Source organism: Drosophila obscura, unplaced genomic scaffold, assembly GCF_018151105.1.
Source record: "Drosophila obscura isolate BZ-5 IFL unplaced genomic scaffold, ASM1815110v1 contig_186, whole genome shotgun sequence".
Classification (NCBI taxonomy): domain Eukaryota; kingdom Metazoa; phylum Arthropoda; class Insecta; order Diptera; family Drosophilidae; genus Drosophila; species Drosophila obscura.
Genome location: NW_024542774.1, coordinates 4,953,227 through 4,978,965, shown reverse-complemented (window position 1 = coordinate 4,978,965; position 25,739 = coordinate 4,953,227). Strand labels below are relative to the sequence as shown.

Below are 25,739 nucleotides of genomic sequence, written 5' to 3'. Positions count from 1 at the left end.
GGCTGTTGTGCCCTGATCTGATATGGGCTTTTATTTGCAGGAACCCTTGCCTCCCAGTCCTCTCAGTACCCGTGCCAGTCCCAGCCACATCCAGTGCCCCCCATTGCCCACCATGATGCCACATTTACGAGTTTGTGTGGCATTATGTCTTGTCTGTGCAATTGCGTGGACCTCACTCATTTGGAAGCAATTAAAATGGCTTTCATTGCTGCCCACATAATGTCCAGGGCCGACTTTTGGGGCCCAGGCCATACATTATGAGAGCCCATGACCCCCCAGTGGCCCATTGGCAGAGTACCCGTGCCCGTGCCGCCACTCGGTGACACTGGATGAGATGATAGCTTGACATTTCCGAATGTTTCGGCATCATCATCATCATCAGTTCTGCTGGGAGGGATGGAGCAATGATTGAGTCTGGAGTCGAGTCTTGGTTAATTTTAGGAAAACATTTGCATTGCAAGAGCCTTCGCTCACACACACACACACACACATTCCCCGCCTCAGCCACTTTATTTTCCTGATCTTTAGAGTAAATCATTATGACAGCACAGCGTCGCCCACTCACCCAATTACACATTATCCCCACCCACACTCGCATACGCATACGCATAAGTATACACGGCCTGGATAGAGGGTCTAGATACACACACACACACACAAATACATGCATATGTACATACATACATATATGTAATATCGTATACTTAAACCTAGCTAAGCTTTACATAGGAATATACGAATGATCTCCAGCCACATACTACTTACTACTACTACTAGTACATAACTTTGACAACCCATGGGAAAATATTCAACTATAGCAAGCATATTTTGCTTCTAGTGAAAATACACTGTAACTGTAATGTTCTTGAATGGGGTTTCATTTTCGTTAAGTTTTCATTTGTTCATTTGTTATCCTTCAAAATATCTCTGATTCAGTGAATTAAAGTGATCAAAATCAAAGCAGCAAAACAGCAGCTCAATCCTCAACGATCTCAGCACAACTGCAGCAACAGCAACAACAACAACACAATACCAACACATGAAAAGCGTCTTACTAAACCTAAACCTACAGCAACAACAAAAACAGCAACAAAAACCAGAAACCAAAAACAAAACAAAAAAAGGCACACCAACCCCGAAAAAAAAAAAACAATTAACAAAGATATAGAGTATACATTGCTAAAAACTACTAAAAACCTAAAATATGAAACACACTTGTAAAATACGATATGCCCAACAAGAACACAACATTGAAACATTGTGTAACTCTCTTGGTCTTAGCCAAGAATCACCACAACAACCACAACAGCCACATCAAGCCAGCAACAACAGCCACCAAAGAGAGAGAGTCTCTGCTTAAAAACCATTTAACCGAAGCGAAGAGAGAATTCAACAGAAACAACAGCCAAATCAATATGCAACAGAACAAACATTAATAACCAAAAACCAGAAACAGAAAACAGAAAACACCCCTGCACCAATTTGTACAAAGAGAGTTCCAGAAGAGAGAGCATGAAAACGGGGTAAACCTGGTTGGAGTGTCTCAGTGTCCTTAGCATAATAACCCACCAATCACTAACAACAGATTTCGACTAAGAAAAATATACCTACAATACATAGATATACTTTTTACCAGACAACACGTGTTTTTTGTAATTTTTTTTAATGATTTGTTTTATTTTTGCAACAGTCTGTCGAGTAACTCGAATAACCCCAATAACAGCGCCAAGAACTACAGCAAAACACGGATAAAGCTTAGATTTAATACCGTATATACCAAATACTGAATACTGAATACGAGTAGCGGTGCGCATAGATTACCCAATCTATCCACTATATCCACTGCGTGCGGTCAGAACAACTCCATCCTCCAACCATGCCTTTAACCCGTGCAAACTTTAACCTCTGCCTGCCTTGCCTGCCACGCCATCCGAACTAATCTCGAACCAACAATACAATACTAACCCCCCCGAATTCGAGCCAAGTGAAAGTACAGCAGTAATCTAATACAATTGAGAAAAAAAAAAAACAACTTGCTAATACTTTTTGTTGTGATTTTGTGTGCGTCTCTGGGTGCGTTTAAAGTTCCAGAACCAATATATATGTATATATATATGTATATATATATATATATATATATTGTCCCCCAAAGTATTACAACTACAACAACAACTACTTACAACTACTACAACAACAACAGCTACAACAACAACAGAATGCAACCAACAACTACAACAAAATATAATATAATATCTCTGCAAGAATGCACCAAAAAAAGATTCAAGAAAACTTAAAGTTTGAAAATTCTTTTGAAAATACCATTCAATTTTATGCAATCTATACAACAAATCAATAAAAATATAAATATATATAGAACAAAAAAAAAAAAAAGTAAAACCAAAATTCAAAAACCACGAAAGAAAAAAAAAATATAAGAAAATATATAGATATGTATTTATATATATATAAATAAAACTCTTTGGGCAGGACCAAATGCATCACAACAAAAACCGAAACTTTGCAAGAATTCTCACTGTCTCTCTCTCTCTTTCTCTCTATCTATCTCTCTCTCTCACTCAAAATAAGTAAAAACAAACAAACAAACAAAAAAACCCAGTAAAAAATCAGTAAAATATCACAACCAACACTATCTACTATCTATCTCTATCTCGCTTGTGTTTGTCTGTGTGCAGGAGAGATGCAGATGCAGATGCATGGCACGGGCAGCGACACCGACGCATCCAGAATGGTTGTTGTTGGACTTGATCTTGATGATGATATGGATAATATGGATGATGTGGATGAAGGTGATGAGGATATGGATATGGAGAATATCGATGAGGATAAGCATGAGCAGAGGCAGCTAAACATCGCGGGATCAAAATCAAAGCTTAGATCCTCCACTACTACCATCCTAACAGATACTACCAGAACTACCAATACCGCTACTACTACTACTACGTACTACTGTCACTACAGCCCCAGCAATTAGTAGTCGTTATAAGCCGAAATCGTATTTGAACAGATCCTTGAAATGTTGTTTGACTGCCGGCTGAGGCAAAACGCAAAAGTTTTTGAATTTTGTTGCATAAAACTGAAACCAATTGAGAACCGATATCATCGGAGAATCATGATATACATACATACATATGTATATGTTGGCAAATGTGGTTGTTGCTGTGCCTGATGTGTTGACTGACAATCCGACGTATAAAATGAGAGAGAACCCCATAAGAGAAATCAAACAAAATCAAAATAGAACTATTTGCTAAATCCATTATTATATATTATATATACATATATATGTATAATATATATATATATATATAGTATAATTTTTGTTCTATTTTGTCATATACCATGAACCACAAATTTCAATTCAAACTTGAATTTTATTTAATTTATTCACAATTTTACCATTGGGATCTGTTCAAAGCTATGTAAGCCCTAGCCTATACCATTCTCGTGTTATTATTGCTACTGATTCCGGGGCATGTAATATGTATAGTGAGTGGTATTAGTCGGTCGGTACGAGTATGTATGTCTTGTCTGTACGAGTAGTTCCCGTTCCCTCCGCCACCGCCTCCGCCTCCGCCTCTGCATCCTGCTCCGCCGGTCACAAGCCTCCCATTTGTGACCGGGGAGTGCGTGCGGGGCAATACAATGTATCGTAACAGATGAGAGTGGTGGTACGGAGAAGAGAGGCGTCGGCGTCTCAACTACGCAGCGACTGTGCCGGAGGTGAGTCAGTTGAAGCACTCTAATCTAACTCTATGTCTAAGTACCCATACAATTTCATAGCTTGTAAGTGCCAAAACGATCCGAACCCAACAAGCAAATGTCAAATCTAAGCACAATCTGAGAAATACTCTCGCAATATACGTTTAAACTTTAAATGTATTGTATAAGACTTGGGATCCTTTTCTGGTTCACGTGGGTATGGATGGATGGATAGATGTGTGTGTTTGTGTGTGATGTGTTCCATCTCCCAAGACCATAAAAAAAGAAACTTCCCGAATCGGTAATCGGTATACGGCAGCCGACAAGCGATGTAAATCATTAGCCCATTTAGCCATAAAAAGTCAATAAAACAAACGCAAAATGCTATACATAAAAATTAATTGCACCACGCTGGCCAAAACATAACAATTTGGCAATGGCAGGGGTTGATGGTTGGCGCAGGGGCTTGGGGCTTGAGCTGGGGGCAATCAACAGCGAAAATAAGTAAATAAATATATTTGAAACAGGTTCTGAACAACTCGTCGAACCATTAACTATACGAGTATGCATTTATTGGGGTCGCCATTGAATGATTGGCTGCTGCTGCTGCTGGCTCGGTTTGGTCAGGCCCCGGACTAGAAGTTGGCCCTGAAACATTGACAGTGCACTCGGACGGAGCGTGTGAATGCTCTTGCGAAAGTGTGCCAGAACCAACCTGACCATATAAATACATAAATATGCACATACAAACATATAGACACACACATTGGGGGGGGTATGATATCTTGATCTATTCCACGCTAGATGGCCAGATGGCACTCTCTGCCATTCTCCTTGTATATTTCTTTTGTCTCTCGTAAATTGCGCGATAATCTTGTTCAAAAAGCTCTTGATTTATGTGGCTGTCGCCTTTTATCTCATCTGGTGACGTATTTGTTGGTGGTGTAGGGAAAAAGGGGAGGTGCGTGCTCTCCGCATTTCGCTAAAATGTTCTGCTGTCATAAATTAATCCACTTTAGATGTAGTGTTAAATAAGCGTTTGGGCCATTCGGCATTTATTTCTTGTTTCTTTTTGAATGAATATTATTATTCGAACGCGACGCGTTCCGACTTCCAATTCCCTCGTTCCTGTAGCTCGTGTGACTCTGACCTGCCTCAACTCTGAAATCCAATTGGTTGTGTGGTTTGCCTTCCTCTTTACTTTACTATATTTTATGTGTATATAAAAACTGATTCATTGGCATTCAAGGCAATGAACAAGACAAGGCGTGAGGGAGCAACTGACGACAGACGAATCTGAATTTATTTCCGTGTGTTACCTTTTCTTCTTGGCGGGAGTAGGGCGCCACATTTCATTGGTCCCATATGGTCTAGTGGCTAGGATATCTGGCTTTCACCCAGAAGGCCCGGGTTCGATTCCCGGTATGGGAAGATACTCTTTTTTTTTATCATCTATTTGTTCTCATTTTTTTTTTTTTTTTTTTTTTGTTACATCTGTGAGGTCAAGCACACACACTCAGACACGAAATGTACACTGAGAACAATAGTGTTTGCCTAGTTAGCATTTAGTACAAGCAACCAAACGAATAAAAATCAAAATCGCGAGGATGAGAATGTTAATGAAGAAACATCGCCTACACAGCATACACACACCAAAAAACAATGATAACAAGCAATCAATCAACAAGCAAACAACAACCAATCAACAACCAACCAACCAAACAACCAAACAACAACAAACCAACCAACCAATCTACAACTACAAACCCAGCAAAACCAAACCCAAACAGAAATTCAACCAATTTGTGGAAACATTTATCACGCGCAATCTGTTTGCAATTTGCTCTTGTCTCATTTCAGTTAAGGATATCGGAAATGGTCGCTCGCCATTACTGCAGGAGCCTCTATACGGTACACGACCTCAGCCCTACAGTGAGTAGAAGGCGCCTATTCATTTGTAGTTTCTGTTTAGCTGACAAATGTTGTACCCAACTCCCCCCCTACCCCATACCCCAACCAAACTATCTATCTATCTATCTATCCATCCGCCTGACCATCCATACAGCCAACAGACCCCTCCCCACGAATTTCAGAACTACACACAAATTCAGTCATGTTTTCTAAAAAACCCCAAATGATATTGGTGTGTGTGTGTGTGTTTCTGTTTGCTTTAAATATTTCAATTATTTATACGTTTCGTTGTTTGTTTGTTTCGATGTGTTTACACATTTGGGTACATACATATATACCTACACGAATTTCCGGTTGGAATGTCTCTAGAAAATCAGTCTGACCTGACCTTTCGCCCCCAGCCTTTCTATCATTTCTGCAGCAGCAGCAGCAGCAGAGAACACAGAACGAATGTTCGCAGAACACCTGGCTGGGGAAAAGTTTTCTCTAATTGCTGCCACTTACGGTGCAATCATTACAGTTTTTCATCTTTTCCACGAATAGCCTTTTGCTTCCTGGCGACATATGTGCAATTAAGAGCCAAGGGAAAAAAAAATCTCATCCTAATTAACTAGGTTATGAGAACGACCGACCGACACACACTCTCGACCCACTTTTCGCGCGCCTCGCAATTCCATTAACAGGAATGAGTGTGGGGGGTGGGAAAAAGACAACTTTTAAGTCAACAAATAATCGAATGCTAGACGAGTCCAGGCCCTAAAACGTGACTGGGCATGGATGTGTGTGTGTGGGACAGGACATCCAAAGCGAAAGCGACCAGCAGTCAGCGTCTTGAGTGCTTGCCAATTGCCTTGCAGAAAATTGCCTGGTGTCAACGCCAGAGAACTGCAAAGGAAATGAGATATGTAAGAAGTGGGAAGTGGGAAATGGGAAATGGGAGGAGAGCCTGGCTCAATATTGTTCGAAGAACATGTGTCTTCATTTCGTTGTGGACTTTGTGGCCTGTCGAAACCCCCTACCCCCCCCCATTCTACTTGGCAATCGATTCGTTTTCCACCGCTCTCTTTGCAAAGCCGAAAATTAATTGATTTTTTATGGCATTTCAGGCATTTGCAGCATTTCAATTGCGAGAATCCAAGTGTGAAATTCCCACCGAAAGCCAACTGAATTGTTTGCTTCAAATTGGCTGGAAGGCAGAGAAAGTTCTCTCCTGTGCGTATTTCTTGGCAATAATGATAAATGTCGGCTGCCACAATTCAAGAGAATTTATCCAGCGTAGGAGGCTGAGAATTCAATATGAAATTAATCCCTTAATTAAGGCTTTTCAGACAGAGCCGCTGCCGTTTCCTGGCTTAATCAGATTGGACTTGTATTTTCCCCCCTACACTTTATTACTTATCGATCTTTGGGTAAAACTTTTCCTACCTACCTACCTACCAACCCACTCACACAGGCCTAAGCTGAAGGAAACTGAACGCCTCAAGGACGCATCTAGTTACAACTTTTGCATTATCTAAAAACAGGAAACTATAAACTAAAAAAAAAACTTCTACTCCTGCTACTCCTGCTGCTACTGCCTTCTGGTTATCAAAACTTATGTAACCTGGCCCCGGGGCGCTGCTTGGTGCTCGTTTATAATTTTAGCCAGACCAAAATCCCTGTGCCCTGCCCACAGTTGATGTTTAATTTTCTGCGTAAATAAGATTTGGAATTGGTTTGCTTTTGCATTAGGCCAGGCATAAAGTTTTCCACACCGAAACAACAATTGCTGGAACTTGGCTTGGATGTGGCTTCCATTGCTTCTGGTGCTGTTGCTGCTGCTATTCCTTTTGCCTGAGTTGTCTGTTTGGGGCTTTGGGGACAAACTGATGCAGAAGATTAAGTAAAAATCCGTCTCTAACTGATGCTTGGGTGCTGCTTTTAATTGCATTTTACGCAAAAGTTTAAGTTCTCGTCGTTGCCTAGGTTTCAATTAGGGTCTTGGGGGTTGGCTTCTATCTATGGACGGGGGACCCGAACCCCACCTCCAACCCCTATGCGAAGTTTCTTTACAACAACTACTGTGGGGAGTTGGAAGAACTTTTGGCTATACGCCAGTTGCTTCTTTTAGTGGTTATACCCTGGCATTACCGAAGGCATTAGTATTTTGTGTCCAGTTGTATGCCACGCAGGAAGGGATGCCTTTCCGAGTCTTAATTTATATGTAGATGTGTGCAAGGGTATCTGAAGCTTCGAGCACTGAAGATACACTTCCGTTTTCTTATAATTTTTTTTTGTTATTTTCTTGGGAGTTATTTCGTTGGTTTTCGATAGTAAAAGTCTCGGGTTCTGCTCGGGAACCCTTCGGAGTACGCCCTTCCCACCCGCATTTCGAGCTAAGAAACTTTCACAACCAAATTTTGTTCACTGTTCTGTTTGTTTGATAATTGGCCCTGGCCACGGCATTTCGCATTGTACTGGCCACCCCTGGGTTGGCATTCCTGGTCGCTGGGATAAAGTTGTACTTTGCTTCCAGCTGAAAAGTCGAAATTCAATTGATTCGAGAGGGGGTAGAAGATACGGACAGAGACAGATACGCGGACTAAGTGTAGATAAAGGGAGAGAGTTCAAACTGTAATGGATTCATTGGGTTTGTTTTCTGTTTTATTCTATTTTTATTGTAATTTTTCCCCCCCCTTTGTTGTTGGTTGCATGTTTGTTGGTTGTTGGCATGCCTCGGGCAAAATAAATGTGGTTAAGCGCTGTGTGTATGTATGTTTCGTGTTGGCAAATATTTTCCTATGTTCTTGTTTTATTTTATTTTGTTTTATGCAATTTGTTGCTTCGTACTTTTCAAAGCAAATTTTAATGGTAAATGGAATTGAGTTGTTGGACTTGTTATTGCACCTTTAGTGTGTATGCTCAAGTCTTCCCCTCAAATCACTGGTTTTTCTCACCTGAACGCCTTGGCGCTGTCCCTGCCAAATGAGTTTATGCATAGTTGATCAGACGTTGCTTTTCCTTTTGTCAATTTGCAACTGGCTTACGTGTTTGGGCATATCTGGGGCAGCTCAGCTCCTCCCCTCCCATGCCTAATCAGAAAATAACACCAGACGGAATCTCAGCTGGTCTTGTGGAGTTCTCGACGATTCAATTCATTGGGGGCTTTGTTTTTGTAGCCAGTTTTCCTTGGCCGGCTGCCTAATAAGCATCCTTGGGGAAATTATGATGCACAGAATTCAATTTTGTGTTTAATTTGAAGCGAATCCGTTTCGTTCTCGGACTTACTTTAGTGGAGATTTCCTCAAAAAATAATAAGATATGAGTTCTGCCAGAATAGTAGGCAGTCGCTTCTTTCCACCAACTTTCGGCCTTTGTTTGGGCCTCACCAAGTGTTCATTTTTCTGAGCCATTTTCGTCAAGTTTACGTGACCCGCTCACAAAATGCAAATTTGTTGGTTCCTTTGTTTTGGCTTTGCCTTTATATTATTAAAAAAAAATGTATATGTTTTACATTCTCTCTCTCTATCTTTCTCTATGTGCCTTTCCTTCAGACCCGACGATTTTTTTAACCACAAATGAGCGCTTTTCATTATTTGCTGTGGAAAACATTTGCCTTTTTCCTTTCATTATTTGATTATGCTTTGCCGCTGCATAAAAAAGAATTTTTAATTTTTCCACAAAGTTTTTGTTTCCCCTCTTCTTCCTGCTGCTCTGCAAGCAAATGAAATGCTTAAGTGATTTTTATTAAAAAGTTTACTTTTTAATCTGATGTGCAAGGTCTCCGCCCCACCCCCCACTTTATTTGTTTATTTTTTGTGTGCCCTTCTTTGTTTTTTTTTTTTTGCATAATTTGTTGCTTTGCGGTTTGTGTCTTCTAGCATATGCCAGCGGGGTTCATTAAAATTATAATTTTTGTGGCAAAAAATGACGAAGTCCTTGCAAGTAAACGAAAGGCTGTCCGGTAACTGTGTTAATTAGCATACGGGCGGGCCCGAGCGAGGCGATCGTTTGAGCTGCTCCAAAAAAGTATGCTAGAAAAACAGAATGATCCTGGGACTCGTTCCATTCGACCCCATGCAATCCCAATTGCAATTCTTTTTGATTAACATATTTATGGCCTTGGGGCTGCTCCTCTTTTGTCACCGTGCGCTCGGGGATGTGAATCAGGCAGTCAGGCAACGCTGCTCGGCAATAATTCACACCTCTAAGCCAGGCCTGGCAGCAGCCTGCCAGTCCCTGGTCCCGTGGGCGCTGGGCGAAACGCGTTAAAGCATCGAGCCCCCGCTGAGACTCCAATGGGTCGCCAATCCGACCAGGGCTCGTAATGCCTGTAAATACAAAATGGCCACCATCCCACGGACCGGAAGTTGTGCTGCTCCTGGCAATGGCGGCGCTTGCTGGAACGACTGTAACTGCTGTTTTTTTTACTGCCGTTTCCGCCGCAGTAGAAAATATTTTTAATTTTAATGCAAGTGCTGTTTCACTGGGGATCGGGCTCGGTCACTTTGCCACTTGCCCTTCTGGAATTCTCTGAAATATTTAAGGGGTTGCGACCATTCTGATTTATTGGAAATTCAGTATGCCGAAATGCAACGCTCAAGTTTGAATTGTGTGTCATATATTTCTTTTGTTTTTCTCTTTTCTTGTTGTTTTTGTTGCCTTGCTGTTCTCCCATGTTGCCTCAGCTGTCAAGGGAAACTTTTATGAGAAATTGAACAGCAGCCTCTTCTCGTTGGCTGCGGCTGCTGCTCCTTCTGCTGCTACTGCTCCTTCTGCTGCAACTGCTGCTGCTCCTTCTGTTGCTATGTTTTGCATTATTGCCATGCCACAACAGCCTGCGGCATTGCATTTGAAAGTTATCAGCAGAAAAACATAAGAGCAGAACAGCGGAAAAGAACTATCTAAAGGAAAACTCCCACCCTATGGCATCAGCAGCAGCAGCTGCTGCTGAATGGCATAATTTTACCCCACACCTCCGTCGCCACACATTCGACAATGGAAAAGGAAAGAAAGCTCGATTTCAGTTGTTGAGTGTTTTCCAATTGTTACTCCAAGCACTCCCATCGTATCTGCCATCAACACATCATCTTGTGTACCTTTTTTTTTTTTGTGTGTGTTTGGGATGGATTGTGTGGACCCCCTTGTGGGGGTTTTTTTTATTACAAAATATTGGCAACAGTCTGCCACAAATTGAGGAAGCCAAACGTTTACCGCCCCCCCGTGCCACACACATACCCCATCACCCATCACACATTATCGTGCCCATCTTGTGTGGTTTGGTGCCATTGTTGTCGGATCTGTCTTTCTCCGTCTCTGTCCCTGGTATTGAAACATTTCTGGCCAGATAATAATTTTGCTTTATTATTTTGTGGCCTTAGTCAGAGTCGTCTCCCCTGTTCCATGTTCCATGTCCATGTGTGTGTAAGTGCTGCTGCTTTTGTTGTTTTTTTTGCTGCTGCACTTGTCTGCCTGGCCGTCTGGTGTGGCTGGGTGACGATAATTGGCGCATTTAGCCACTTGCAGCCATCCCCGAGTCATCTCGATCCGAATCTGAATCTGACAATCCATTGTCCTTGCTAGGCCTGGCATTATTCGATTATTCAACTTTTGTTGAATATGGCCAGCAATTTGTCCATCATCATTGGCAGCCCATCATCGGCATCGTTGTCCCCATTGTGCGTAATTGCACGTAGCGCCAGTGATGCCTCTTCGAATGCCCATTGAGTTGAATTGTGGCAGATACACAGATACAGTTGGATAATCTGTAAAAAGGATTCAGTTGGATAATCGGAAAGAATAGTAGAGCCCATAGATCAGTGAAAGGTTTGGCTTTTGAGCCAGTTTAAAGGCGTTCATATTTAAGTTATTTTAGAGATACTTCCCATGAGAAGTGAACTGAGTCTGTTGCGGTTTTACTTCGAATTGCCAAGGGAAAACTTTTCCCCTGGTGGCCAGCAAAAGTTTAGAGAGTCTTGTCCCTGGGGGCCCTGCCTAAATATGTTTTGTCTTCATCAGTCATTGGCAGTCGGCTGCCACTGCCACTGCCAGTGCTCAAAGATGCATGGAGCGTAAATTGGCATGGCCACATCTCCACACGCATGTGGAGCACACAGACAAGTGGATGCATGGGACACACACAGACACACAGGCACACAAGTGGAGGCAAGTGGAAACAATGGAGTGACAGGGACATTGTGAAACTGTCATCGACGGTTGTCGGCCAACTAAGCATTTAATTTTAGCCCAGCCAGCGACAATTTTAGCGAGGCCTGGAGGAGGAGGCGGATGACGGTGGCCCAGAGTCGAGAGCTCCCAGGGCCAGCGGCCACTTTGCGGCGCTGTGTGTGCTGTGTGCTGTTGTTGCCGTTGTCGCTGCCGCTGCCGTTGTGCAATATGCAAAACTACTGTTAACTGTTGACGTTGGGAAATTGTACGAGTGACTGTAACAAAAGACAAGGCAACTTGTCCAAAACACAATGAATGCGAACGGCAAATCCGAATAGGAAACCCACTTGCAGACGTCGCCACGTCGCTGATGGCCGGGAAATTGAATTAGCCAAAATGCCTGAAAAGTGGTTACAATGGACGCTGGGAAAGCGGTCGGGGCGGGAAATTGAGACTAACTCTGGTTAGAGGGCCTCGTGAATTATGCACTTCTCGAATTAATTGCAGACAGCGAGAAAGATATCCACCGCATCCACGCTGGAGTCTTGCCGCGCTGCTCCTTGACAGCAAAGAAAGCGAACTTATTCAATTAAACTTTTGCCTTTTCCTGTCGGGCATTCCGCGTAATGGGGAATGTGCTTCTAACGGTGGCAACCATGGACAGCCGCCACAGCCACCGCCTGTGGTAGGTGGGGTGTTGGGGCTGTGGTTGGGGTGGCGGGCGGAACAACTTTAGCTCTAAATGAAATTTCATTAAAATATAATATAATATTTGCTTGGAGACGGGGGACAAGCTGCATCTGGTGCCACCACCCACAACCACATGACATGGTATGTTCCTGGGGACAGGGGGCGTGGCACATGTGACATGCATTTAAATAAATTCTGTACTTGATCCTGCCCCAACTGGCGACTGCCGACTGCAACATCTGTGCCTTGCAGCTGCATGCAAATTAGAGCGTTATTATATTGCACAGCAATCGGGCTATATGGGGCTCTGATGAATGGGAATTGTGCGGCACGCAGCCCGCTCGAACTCCTACTCTGCCTCCGCCTCCTCCCTCACCATCTATCTGGAGGGTGACAGTTGGTGACGTTGAAAGCATTTGACTTTTTGGCTCCAGCCCCCGATGGCACGCCCAACTTGATCCGAATCTCTGGGGGACGTTGTTTCAACAAAACTATTTCCCTGGGAAAACTCTCTGATTTATGCATGTTCTGCTGCCACATGAGTCCCCTGCCCATCCATCCATCCATTCGGTCCACATTGTTTGATTAATTTCATAAGCTTCGTTGTGCCGCTGCCTGTCTTCCTGCTGCCTGCTGTCCCTGCCACCGCCTGCCAGCAATTACGTCACAAAAAGGACAACATTTCAGGAGCGCTCCAGCCAGCAGGGAGACACATGTCACTTGTGTGTGTGTGAGCTTTAATTGTTCGCCAGGAAGTGCTGTAGCAAACACTTGAAGGGCTTAAAGAGCTTGACCAGCTTTTTGGGCAGCAAATGGCTGGGGCTTCGACCGACAAAGAAAATCTCTGTGTCGTTTGCACAGCCCACATAAGCCGGAGACCATTGGGAGATGAGTGTACGAGTGAGAACAAGTATTCAGGGAATATGTAGGCTGAAAAATATATTTGGAAAATTCTCTGGAAATGTTTAACAGTACTCTCTAAAAGGTTTCCATTTGTTGTGGTTCTTCCAAGGCAACGCAAATAATTGGTCTTATTATTCATTTCTTGAGTCATTTAACATTCATAAAGCTTATGCAATCTCTGCTTCTGCTTCTGCTGCTGTTTCTGTTTCTGGACTTGCCATTGTGTTCCATAAGCCTGGCTGGCTGGTCGAACTAATCCCCAGATGTCGACAGCTCGCCTTAGCATCTCCTCCCCCCTCCCGAGATAAATCCTTTATAATAACATTCAGTTTGAGATGCTCGCAGATGGATGTGCAATTTCTTGTAAATTTAATTTCCTGCTTTACATTTCTGCTCATTTCGCTGGCAGCCTCTCTGCACCCCCCTGACATTTTGCTCTTGTTGGATTTGCATTTTTGGCAGGCGAGCGATGACTGGTGATGCTTCGGATGTCTTCGTTGCTCATCAGCTATGCAGAATTCATTTCCTCATTGGTCGTTCAAATAGTGAATCATTTGCACCGGCCCCTAGTTGTCAGGTGTCCCAGCAGATGCAATGAACTTCAATAGTTAATTGGTTTTGAAATTTTTCCGTTGGAATGGCATCATGCTGCTGGTATCCTTTGTGGTCTGCCTTTGGCATACTAATGGATGATTAGTCCTTGGACATATAAGTGCATTTTCACAATTTTATTGTTATGGCAGCCTATGGAAAGTCAATTTTGGTGCAATGCCCGTAATATTCGTTTGGCAATCAAATAAGACCAACGAACAATGCCGAAGCTTTAGATACCCTCGCAGAAGCACATTTTAATGGATTCGCTGTATATTGTATGCGTTTTGCATCCTACTCGCCGTTGCCAAAGTCGTAATACTAATACCGGTGGAAGGGTAAAACCTATGCCGAATATTTCCCCAATTACTCAGCACAAAGCCCCGAAGCCAAAAGTTATGTGCAAAAATGTTTTCCCATGCCAATGAGACGTGAACTTTTATGGTGCTCTCTTTCGTTCTCTGGCGCTTGCCCTCTCTCTCTCTCTCGCTCTCAGTTCTCTCTTACCTCTGCCCTCTCATGTCAGGCAAACTAATTGATTTTAAAATAAATAATGACTAATCGCCACCTGCAGCAGCAGCAGCAGCAGCAGCAGCAGCAAGCGAGCAGCAGCAGCAAGCGAAAGGGAAAGGTGTGCCAGCCAACCAGCTCTCTCTCTCTCTCTTTCTCTCTTTCTGTTTTTCCTTTTTCAGTTTTCTAGTGCGGAAATTTTATGTGGCCCTCTATCGCTTTCTGGGTCGAATTCGGTGGCTCTGCGCATATACGGGTTAACCCGTTCCCGTCCATGGGGATCCTTTCCTTTCCACCTCTTGATTAATTGAAATTTCACTCACTGTCAAGGTGTACTACTACGTGTGTTTGTGTTCCAGGTTGCCAAAAGGTTGCTTGTGTGGGCGTGGCAGCTGGGAGTTTGAGTGGGAGTGGGAGGCGCAAGTCGGAAGACCCCATTTTCAAATTAATTGAGTGCGCTAATTTTGGCAAAAAGGTTTTTTAATTGATGGCAGGAGCTGCGTTGGCGAATCGCTGAACAACTTGTTTACCACTACCACTACTCGTGGTTCAAGTGAATTGAATTGAATTTCATTTGAAGTTAGGCAACGAAATTTGAGCTGTTAAATGTTTAAAGTGGTTCAAGGATTGGCTGTCTTTTTTCTTTTACCAGCGTTTAATTCAATAAATCAGCAAACGTCTAAGCAATTGATTTAATTGAATGCTTGAAGATTTGCCATTGATTCCCATAATCGTATTATTTTGATCTTAAATGCCACTCAATTGAATGGGCGAATCAGCACAGGGCGACTAGTGGTGCAACAGGAAAAGTGAACAGAAACACGACATCGCTCTATGATAATCAACACAGATGCATTGCAATGGTAAATGAACCCTTTTCATTCATGGGAAATTCGCGTAACTGGCCACATGATTGTGCAGAGTTTGCCCTTGCCTTTTTAGCATTCAAACGCTAATTTTCTGGCTCGTTGCGCGTTCTCGTTCCCCCCGCAATTTGCAGTCAGCTGCCTGTTCTTTTGCTTTGTGGAATAGCTGTTTTTGATGATGATTTTCACACCGAAGTCTGGTCCTCTTGTCTGGTTGCATTTGTGGCGTCGATGATGCGGTAATTGTGCTGCAGGTGGCAGTTATGCCAAATGAATGGATTGGCATCAGTAATGTGATTGCTGGCCATTAGAGATTTGGACTCTTCATCGATTCTCCAAAACAGATAGCCATAAGCAGAAATGCAGCAAATTCAACTGGATTACTGCTTTATGTATGCGTGTAGTTGTGTCTCTGTTTCAACATTTCCTTGGGCAAGTAATGACCCAAAAATCTAAATTTCCTCTTGCTACATTTGCTGCTGTATGGCGGCAGATAGTATGCCCGGCATATTTACATACATACATACATACATACATATATGTATGCTCGTATCTGGCCTAATGCTATGCCCGAGGGGATGGGCATTACATCCCCTGCCATGCCACATCAACCCCTGGCTGTGTGCCAGGGCAAAGTGCTGCCCCAGCAGGATACTCGCACGCAACAGAGCAGTCCTCCAGCCTTCTTGTTTGCCCTTCGCCAATATTCAAAAACTGATTTTCATATGTCTTTCAAGTTTATTTGCGACCAGGCAGATTGTGGGTAGACACACGGTTCCGCCACCGCCACCGCCCCCAAGCCTGCCGCTGGGGCACATGTCTACAGCTCCGCATCTGTATCTCTGCCGTCAGCCGCTCCCGCTGCCGCTGCTGCTGCTGTTGAGTCTTATCATTCCTCGCACACGCACCAAAGTTGGCCGAGTGCTTGCGAATTTTTCTTTGCTTCCAACTTTTTTTTCTTCTTTTTATTGGCTTCCGAATTAAATTCGCAGCACACACTCCCACGCAAAAAAGGCAAGGAGTGGCCCAGGAACTGGCAGACTCCTGTGCAAGTTTTTTGAAAAGCGATTTCGAATGCAAATTTCATTGGGCCCCCTTCGTTTTCTTCCCTCACGTTGTGTGTGTGTGTGGAGATGCAGATTAAAATCAATTCAATTTGCAGAAGACCAACCAAAAGTGGTAATAATTTTTGTTCTTTGTTTTCCACGCACCCTGTGGATATTCGCATTTTGTTGCTTTACATTCTTTTACTTAAAATAATGAGATTTTAAGCTGGAGTAAATTTGCGATGTGCCTTTGGCATTGGCTTAACCGATATAGGCAAATGCGATTGAGGTTTTCCGCTGCACAGAGAGAGTATCTAGCTGGAGGATGTGGCCCAGTCAGCTGGCTCTTAATTGACTCATTTCTTAGCTCATTCGATGCCTTGCCAGAAACACTGCCTGCCGACAATATATCACACGTTATGCACCATTAAGTGTTCATTTAATGGCGGGCCATTTATCAATTCTTCCGTCGATGCTGCCAAATGTTGAGGAAAACGCCAGGGATGAGCTAACTGGGCTGTTGGCTGTTGGCCGTTGGCAGGAAAAATCATGAATAATGAAAAAAATAAAGGTGGATAAAATGAAGCAAGCAGGGAACCCATCCGAAGCTGCGTTTGTCATAATAAAAGTTACTTAAAAATTGGATGGAAATATCTTAGTGAGCATAAATCAATGGCCTGTCCTCCCTCTGGTGCGCATCCCGGTTCTGGCCAATCGGGCACCAGATCTCTGGACAAGGTACAGCATGGCGTATGCGTTATTTATTTGCTGGCAGGCGTCGAAATTATGCTGAGAATATTTTCCAGCGGAGTTGTCGTAATTAGTCAGCAACGAAAAGAAATCCGTATAGCGCATCACATCCATCGTCGTATCCTGATTAGCCCCGCGCAATAGCAGGAACTTTACGTTCTGCAGCCAACACCCTGGGGGTCTTATCTCGTGTTTGGTATTTACTTAACTCTCGCAAATTAACAAACTTGTGTTTCTGCAACTTCTGCTGTCACTCGCTGCTTGATGGAGAGAGCACGCTGGGAGTGTATCTCGTATCTCGTATCTCTGTGTCCTGTTTGCTTAGGCAGAGTGCACGGATGGCAGGTGCAGATGCAGATGCAGCTGCTGTTCCCGTTCCCGTTGCTGTTGCTCTTGCAAAACTCCCAACAGGCTGCCGCAATTTATTGCTGTCCTGTTGCCAGCCGCATCGAGATACGCCTTTGGGGCAATCAAATACCAAAATGGCTTCGCTGCGCTTTGACATTTAATTGCGTCGTTCTCGGTCTGGGATGTTTATGAACTGCGAGTATTTTTTCTCTACTTTGCACAGCCACCGCCACCACCACTGAATCACTGAACCACTCCCACTGTTCTGGTCTCTTTCCCCACCATCTATCCGCCACTTTGCCCCGATGCCAGAGCTCCTATGTGTGGGCGATTTTAATAAACGGCAACCCTGTCAACGGGTCCAATTCGAGGAGCATTCTGTGGCCGTGTCAGAGAAATCCCCACCATACTCGTACGCGTACAGTTTTCAATTTGCTGATTGGCCTGTGGAGAGAAGGCAGCACGAATAACGCCCCCTAAGCCCGTCTCACATCAGGATTACTTTATTGAATGCAACACTTTAGATTTGTGTACTACTCTAGTGCGCTTGCCCTTGTTCCGACGGATGCCGGGCTTGGCCTTGCTATGACGGAAGCCGTGCTTGCGCCTCAGTGCCGCCAACTTGTGATTCCGCTGCCGGTTCTTGTACTTTGATCGCCTGTTGAGGCGGGCTCGCGATCTCAAACCCCCGCCCCGACGCGTCCGTTGTCTGGCGCCCGTCCGGCGCCGCACCGTTTGGGTCTCGACTTCCTCCACAGATATCTCCTTGTCGGCATCGTAGTGGTACGAATAGCACTTGACCTTTCCATTCTCAATCAGGCACAACCAGCTGATGTCAGTCCATTCGCTGGCTGCCGGTGCGGTCTCGCAAGAATCGCCCTGGCAAGACACAGATCCGGAGTAATCGTAGTCCGAATTTGTGCCTGTGCCAGGCGCGAGCGGAGACTGAATGAACTCCATAGGAAACTGATTTGGAGGCACACCGCCAGGCGCTCCGCCAGGCACACCTCCGGGTACTCCTCCGGGCACTCCGCCGTGCACTCCTCCGGGTACTGCGCCAGGCACTCCGCCGGGTACTCCTCCGGGTACTGCGCCAGGCACTCCGCCGGGCACTCCTCCGGGTACTGCGCCAGGCACTCCTCCGGGCACTGGTCCAACCCCAGCTCCAGGAATCTGTCCAGTAAGCAATCCTCCATGCTGTCCTCCAGGCTGTCCTCCAAGCTGTCCTCCAGGCTGTCCTCCGGGTACTGCGCCAGGCACTCCTCCTGGTACTGCGCCAGGCATTCCTCCGGGTACTGTGCCAGGCACTCCGCCGGGCACTCCTCCTTGTACTGCGCCAGGCACTCCGCCGTGCACTCCTCCGGGTACTGCGCCAGGCACTCCGCCGGGTACTGCCCCAGGCACTCCGCCGTGCACTCCTCCGGGTACTGCGCCAGGCACTCCGCCGGGCACTCCTCCTGGTACTGCGCCAGGCACTCCGCCATGCACTCCTCCGGGTACTGCGCCAGGCACTCCGCCGGGCACTCCTCCGGGTACTGCGCCAGGCACTCCGCCGGGCACTCCTCCGGGTACTGCGCCAGGCACTCCGCCGGGCACTCCGCCGGGTACTGCTCCAGGCACTCCGCCGGGCACTCCTCCGGGTACTGCGCCAGGCACTCCGCCGGGCACTCCTCCGGGTACTGCGCCAGGCACTCCGCCGTGCACTCCTCCGGGTACTGCGCCAGGCACTCCGCCGGGCACTCCTCCTGGTACTGCACCAGGCACTCCGCCGGGCACTCCTCCTGGTACTGCGCCAGGCACTCCTCCGGGTACTGTGCCAGGCACTCCTCCGGGTACTGCGCCAGGTACTCCGCCGTGCACTCCTCCGGGTACTGCGCCAGGCACTCCGCCGTGCACTCCTCCGGGTACTGCGCCAGGCACTCCGCCGGGTACTGCGCCAGGCACTCCGCCGTGCACTCCTCCGGGTACTGCGCCAGGCACTCCGCCGGGCACTCCTCCGGGTACTGCGCCAGGCACTCCGCCGTGCACTCCTCCGGGTACTGCGCCAGGCACTCCGCCGGGCACTCCTCCGGGTACTGCGCCAGGCACACCGCCGGGCACTCCTCCTGGTACTGCGCCAGGCACTCCTCCGGGTACTGTGCCAGGCACTCCGCCGGGCATTCCTCCGGGTACTGCGCCAGGCACTCCTCCGGGTACTGTGCCAGGCACTCCGCCGGGCACTCCGCCGGGCACTCCTCCGGGTACTGCGCCAGGCACTCCTCCGGGTACTGCGCCAGGCACTCCGCCGGGCACTCCTCCGGGTACTGCGCCAGGCACTCCGCCGGGCACTCCTCCGGGTACTGCGCCAGGCACTCCGCCGGGCACTCCTCCTGGTACTGTGCCAGGCACTCCGCCGGGCACTCCTCCGGGTACTGCGCCAGGCACTCCGCCGGGCACTCCGCCAGGCTGTCCTCCAGGCTGTCCTCCAGGCAGTCCTCCAGGCTGTCCTCCAAGCTGTCCTCCAGGCAGTCCTCCAGGCTGTCCTCCAGGCTGTCCTCCAGGCTGTCCTCCAAGCTGTCCTCCAGGCTGTCCCCCAAGCTGTCCTCCAAGCTGTCCTCCAGGCTGTCCTCCCGGCAGTCCTCCAGGCTGTCCTCCAGGCAGTCCTCCAGGGTGTCCTCCAGGCTGTCCTCCAAGCTGTCCTCCAGGCTGTCCTCCAAGCTGTCCTCCAGGCAGTCCTCCAGGCTGTCCTCCAGGCTGTCCTCCAGGCAGTCCTCCAGGCTGTCCTCCAGGCTGTCCTCCAGGCAATCCGCCAGGCAATCCTCCAAGCTGTCCTCCAGGCTGTCCTCCAGGCTGTCCTCCAAGCTGTCCTCCAAGCTGTCCTCCAAGCTGTCCTCCAGGCTGTCCTCCAAGCTGTCCTCCAGGCAGTCCTCCAGGCTGTCCTCCCAGCTGTCCTCCAGGCAGTCCTCCAGGCTGTCCTCCAAGCTGTCCTCCAGGCAGTCCTCCAGGCTGTCCTCCAGGCTGTCCTCCAAGCTGTCCTCCAGGCAGTCCTCCAGGCTGTCCTCCAGGCTGTCCCCCAAGCTGTCCTCCAAGCTGTCCTCCCGGCTGTCCTCCAGGCAGTCCTCCAGGCTGTCCTCCAGGCTGTCCTCCAGGCTGTCCTCCAAGCTGTCCTCCAGGCAGTCCTCCAGGCTGTCCTCCAGGCTGTCCCCCAAGCTGTCCTCCAAGCTGTCCTCCAGGCTGTCCTCCAGGCTGTCCTCCAAGCTGTCCTCCAGGCAGTCCTCCAGGCTGTCCTCCAGGCTGTCCTCCAAGCTGTCCTCCAAGCTGTCCTCCAGGCAGTCCTCCAGGCTGTCCTCCAGGCTGTCCCCCAAGCTGTCCTCCAAGCTGTCCTCCAGGCAGTCCTCCAGGCTGTCCTCCAGGCAGTCCTCCAAGCTGTCCTCCAAGCTGTCCTCCAGGCAGTCCGCCAGGCTGTCCTCCCGGCTGTCCTCCAAGCTGTCCTCCAGGCAGTCCTCCAGGCTGTCCTCCAGGCTGTCCTCCAGGCAGTCCTCCAGGCTGTCCTCCAAGCTGTCCTCCAGGCAGTCCTCCAGGCTGTCCTCCAAGCTGTCCTCCAGGCTGTCCTCCAAGCTGTCCTCCAGGCAGTCCTCCAGGCTGTCCTCCAGGCTGTCCTCCAGGCTGTCCTCCAAGCTGTCCTCCAGGCAGTCCTCCAGGCTGTCCTCCAAGCTGTCCTCCAGGCAGTCCTCCAGGCTGTCCTCCAGGCTGTCCTCCAGGCTGTCCTCCAAGCTGTCCTCCAGGCAGTCCTCCAGGCTGTCCTCCAGGCTGTCCTGCAGGCTGTCCTCCAACCTGTCCTCCAGGAAATCCTCCAGGCTGTCCCACAGGCTTGCTATTCGGATCGGATGGTGGCCTGTTGACGCTACACCAGATGTACAGTTTATTAACTACGTCCTGGATGGTCGCCCCGGCCAAGAGCTCCCTCATCAGCAGTTCGCTGATAGAGGCCACCACTTGAGGGCTTATTGGAGAGCCATTTTGTTCGATGATCTTTGCCACCTGCTTGATTACCACCTTGCCGGCACCCAAAATGGATACCTCTATCAGCTCGTCCCTGGTGACCTCTGGCGCACACAGTTCCTCCGTGTTCCTCGGGGCTAACGCGGCTTCAGGTTGAGTACGTGGACGTACATGATAAGTGCGACGACGGTGGCTTCTAGCCTCCAGAACGTCCAACAGTCCAATTATTGTGCCCAACAGGAGCAGCAGCCACAGAGATTGATTCTGCAAATGGAGATCATGTTATCATGAGATCAATCCTCTCTGGCCAAGTGACCCTCTAATAGACTTCACCATTTAAATCTTCCAATGGCAGCCACCTTCAGGTTAGGGGTTCGGAATGGAATTAGAAGTGGACTATGTGCTGTGCTCTGAACTGGATTCGGTCTATCCACCGCTTCCAAGCAGATCTGTCATGGAACAAAACGATTAGATACGCCTCAAGTCGAAAATCAAGCGTTGGGCCACACTTCGACTTATATAAGCCCCAATGGGGTGCAAATTCTTTCGGTTATCGAGGCGTTCCATGCTGTGTGCGAGCGGTCACACTGCCACAATTATACCACCCACCCACCGGCAACGGTTATACAACGAATGCGATCCTCAAATGTCATGACACTTCCCAATCCGATCCTCTATTGGCTGGCATTGACCTTGCATCGCACTTGAACAGTGGCCATCATCCCCACAGAGGCAAAATCACAAACAAATTGGAGAGCAACAACACTCAATGTGAAATGCGAAATGCAATTAATGAAAACTGATTCCGCGCCGGGGGCTGCCTCATAATGGAGGTGTTGGGCATTTTCAGCTTCGAATTATCGCTTACTTCTCTTGCGGACTGCAATGTCTGTTTACATTTTCCATTTATAATTTTCCATCTCTTCTCTCCCTTTTGGATAGCTGCTGTTGCGTGTGCCTGTTTTCAATGAAATAGTTCAGTATTTCCAGTATTGTTTGGCAAATAAAACTGGGAATATATGCACGCGGTTGCGCCTCCTCTCTCTCTCTCTCTCTCTCTCCCCTTTCTCTGCCCCTCTGTCTATCGATCCATTTGTTTATTGGCATATTTGTTTACTTTTGGCTTGAGGCTGCTGGCAAATATTCGGGCACTTAAATCGCAATGATCTATGCTTAGTGTTCTATAAATGCACCTTCATCTCTCTGTATATGTATATGTAACTGTATCTGTATATAGCAGAATCGGAATTGGTATCTGAATCAGAATCCGAAATTGTTTATGATATTTCAACGCTGCACAGAGATCTTTTCTGTGCAATTTCTTTCGGCATTCAAAACTGTCTCGTAAATACATTTGTACATATATCCACTTATACTACAAACAGTACTAGTATATGTATGTGTCTCTCTCTCTCTCTGAGGCATATTTCACATTCTGGCCCGGTGCTCGACAATTAATGCCATTCATTTCCACTGACAGAAAGATGACGTCCCGAATATTTATGTGCAGATTTATGTTCGCAGCTTATTAGATTATTTGCGGATTTGTTCAAATGAAATAGCACCCCATTTCCCCATCGCATGGGAACTCAATTAGTTGATTCATACTTGTACAAATGCAATCGTAGCTATGATCGTTGTACAATGAAACTGCCCCGATAAGTTTAATTGTTCTCTGCTCAGCAGAGTGGAAAAGGTTCATTTCATCAGTTTTTGGAATGCACTTTCAAGGAGTTCTGCGTAAATTAAATTTCCATCTCTCCGTTTCAAGCTCCACTTGTGTTCGCAATATTCCATTTTACATTTTACATTTCCCATTTCGCCAATTTCGCTGCACCGCATTACAGTTGTACTTCCTGTTGGCCACATCCTTCCTTCCACTTCCACTGCCACTGGCACTGCCACTGGCCCAGCCATTGCTTCACCCACGGCCACAGCAGCATGCGGCGGTTGGCAATTGTGCTCCAGTTTTGATGGCAACATGAGCCAAAGAGCCAAGAGCCATTAAATACGATGGTCAGCACAATGTCCTCCCCTGTGTCGGTGCGCACGAGTATCTGGAGTTTGAAGCCAGAGGGAAACTTTCGCCGCAACAATGTTTCCACACTCACGCACTCTTCAATTCGTATTTGTGCTGCTAAAATGGAAAACAAACAAATAAACGTCGCAAGAGTGGATGCCTCGACGGGTTTTTCCGATGCTTACATAACGACAGCAATACCGATGGCCAGTGGCCAATGGCTCCTGATGAGTGCGGTTCGATGGCCCCCATGGCCACGCACATTCCGAAATTGATTTCGATTTCGTTCGATTTGCTTGCATCAGCATCAGAAAGGAAGAGAAACCGAAAATGCCGTAGAAAAAGGCAGCGAAAAACATGTTGAATTGGTGGAAACCGCTTTTCTTTGCCTGATTGTGTTGCTGCACTATTTCCTGGCCATGGACATTGTACTCTCCTCAAGTGATGCTGGATGTTGCAGCAGCAACATTGGAAAAACTTGATTTTCAAGTTGTGCCATCGCAAGCGGAAAACGCATATCCCAACCAGATCGCAAGTTTCCCAGAGCTGTCGTCGTCCACTTTTGGTCGTCGTCGTTGTCGTCGTCGTATGTTGCTCTAATTGCACGACAAACTCTCGGGCAACTTTCACACACTTTTGGCGCTGTCTTTCACGTTTCCCTTTCCCCCTTTTATGTCCATAAACGTCACATGTCAGGGAGAAAAGTGAAATTTAGTGTGTGTACGCTCCAGCCTGCGGAAACTGTTGAGCTGATACAAGTACACATACTCGTACTCGTAGGAGGAAGTAGATAGGCCGTTCTAGACGAATATCTAGGATTTGCATTAAGTAATTAATATTTAGATCGTATATGACACAGACCATAGACACGACACCGAGACATTTTAATGTAATTAATTTTAAACGCAGCCTCTGCTTTGTATCTGTATTATCTGGCAGAAGGTATGGCTGTGGTATGCCATAAATATGCCAGAATAACAATACACAATGTTGGCATCTCTCCGCACCTCTCTCGCTCTTCATCTCTCTCTCTCTAGTCCTCTGTGTATCTCGACACCCGCTGACAGCAAAACCTAATAAGCATAATGAATGAACGAATGAATGAAAGAAGGAGAAAATGAATGTGTGTGTGGGGGCAAGTGGCAACCAGCTGAGTTGCTGTTTTCCCTCAACGCGTTGAACTTGTGCTGTCACCTGTGAAGGCAACGATGGGGGCCCCCACCGCCCCATGCCAGATCCCACCCTGGTGGTGTTAGTGTTGCTGATGCTGAACATGATGGTGACCCTGGCAAATGTCTTGAAATCCGCACCCAGAGTTTACTCTATTCGCATATGGGCACCACAATCGTCTGCTCTGTTTTGGCCTGTCCCGAACTGCTGTCGTTGGCTGTTGCTGTATTTAATTAATTTCTATATTAGATACACTTCATTAAAAATGCCTTGGATGTCTGAGCGTGTGTGTGTCCGTTGTGCCATTGCATTGTCAAATGTCTCGGCCCATTGTTGTGGTCTATTCTTGGCAATCGAAAGGAATTCAATGATTGAGCAGCACAAATGCGGCACGGATGGGATCTGTAGTAGAAATAGATGGCCCATGCATACCTAATGGCTTGTAAGAGATCTATGGCCCGAAGGCTTCTATTCCTATTCCCCCTTCTATTCCATCCTTCCGACAAAACACTTGCATAAGTCAGTAAATCCGCTTGTACCCAAAACACTTGAGCCCAAGCCAGTCGAGTCTTTCTGTCAAACCATTCGGAGCTTTGGCAGTGCCAGCAATTAACGCACTCAGAACCCCAGGGCCAAGAAGACGGCGAATTGGGTCAAGTGGGGCTGAGAGCGAAGCGAAGCTTGGTCCCTGCATTTGAAACTCGGCTTAATGAAATGCACTTCTGCTCTCATTAGGCAATCCATTTTGCGACTCTACACGAGCGGATTCCAGCCCTTGAGGGTGATGAAGAGAGTCAAAGCATATTATTTGAATAATTTCTTACCTAAAAATGACAGCTTTCTCCATGTAACTGTCAATTGTATGTACATTTAAAATTTTTTATTGGATTGACAAACTGCATTCGCTGCCTAAATGTTGGCATACAATGAAAGGGTTTTCCTAATGTGCCTTCCAGGCTGCCACTTAATGCAACTTTGATGTTTTTCTGGCCATGCACCGAGCAAGAAGTTTCACCTGCTGCGGATTATCCCAGAGAGAAAAATCCCTACAGCAGCCAGTAAATGAAAACTTTTGCGGTTAAAGTT

At 46.8% G+C, this 25,739-nt stretch overlaps 2 protein-coding genes and 1 non-coding gene across 20 annotated transcripts in view; 2 read left to right on the top strand and 1 right to left on the bottom strand.

Moving 5' to 3' along the window:
• Positions 1 to 25,739, top strand: part of LOC111076408 (heterogeneous nuclear ribonucleoprotein L) — a 107,298-nt gene that overhangs the window by 59,196 nt on the left and 22,363 nt on the right. For 6 of the 18 annotated variants that reach the window (XM_041593330.1, XM_041593329.1, XM_041593331.1 and 3 more), the window contains one exon: positions 5,581 to 5,652. The exons of 6 other annotated variants lie outside the window; for them this stretch is intronic. In XM_041593330.1, coding sequence (XP_041449264.1) covers positions 5,581 to 5,652 — 72 coding nt within the window. Of the gene's footprint in view, positions 1 to 2,693; positions 3,257 to 5,580; positions 5,653 to 25,739 lie in introns of those variants that run through there. 6 more of the 18 variants (XM_041593332.1, XM_041593337.1, XM_041593333.1 and 3 more) reach the window with 2 other exon arrangements.
• Positions 5,080 to 5,151, top strand: Trnae-uuc. The gene has a single exon. It is a non-coding gene; the product is annotated as a tRNA-Glu (tRNA).
• Positions 21,810 to 24,162, bottom strand: LOC121404159. The gene is made up of 2 exons (XM_041593345.1): positions 23,669 to 24,162; positions 21,810 to 23,600 (listed from the first exon to the last, which is right to left on the bottom strand). Exons 1-2 carry the CDS (start codon positions 23,745 to 23,747, stop codon positions 23,305 to 23,307), a joined length of 375 nt encoding a protein of 124 aa, XP_041449279.1. The 5' UTR covers positions 23,748 to 24,162; the 3' UTR covers positions 21,810 to 23,304.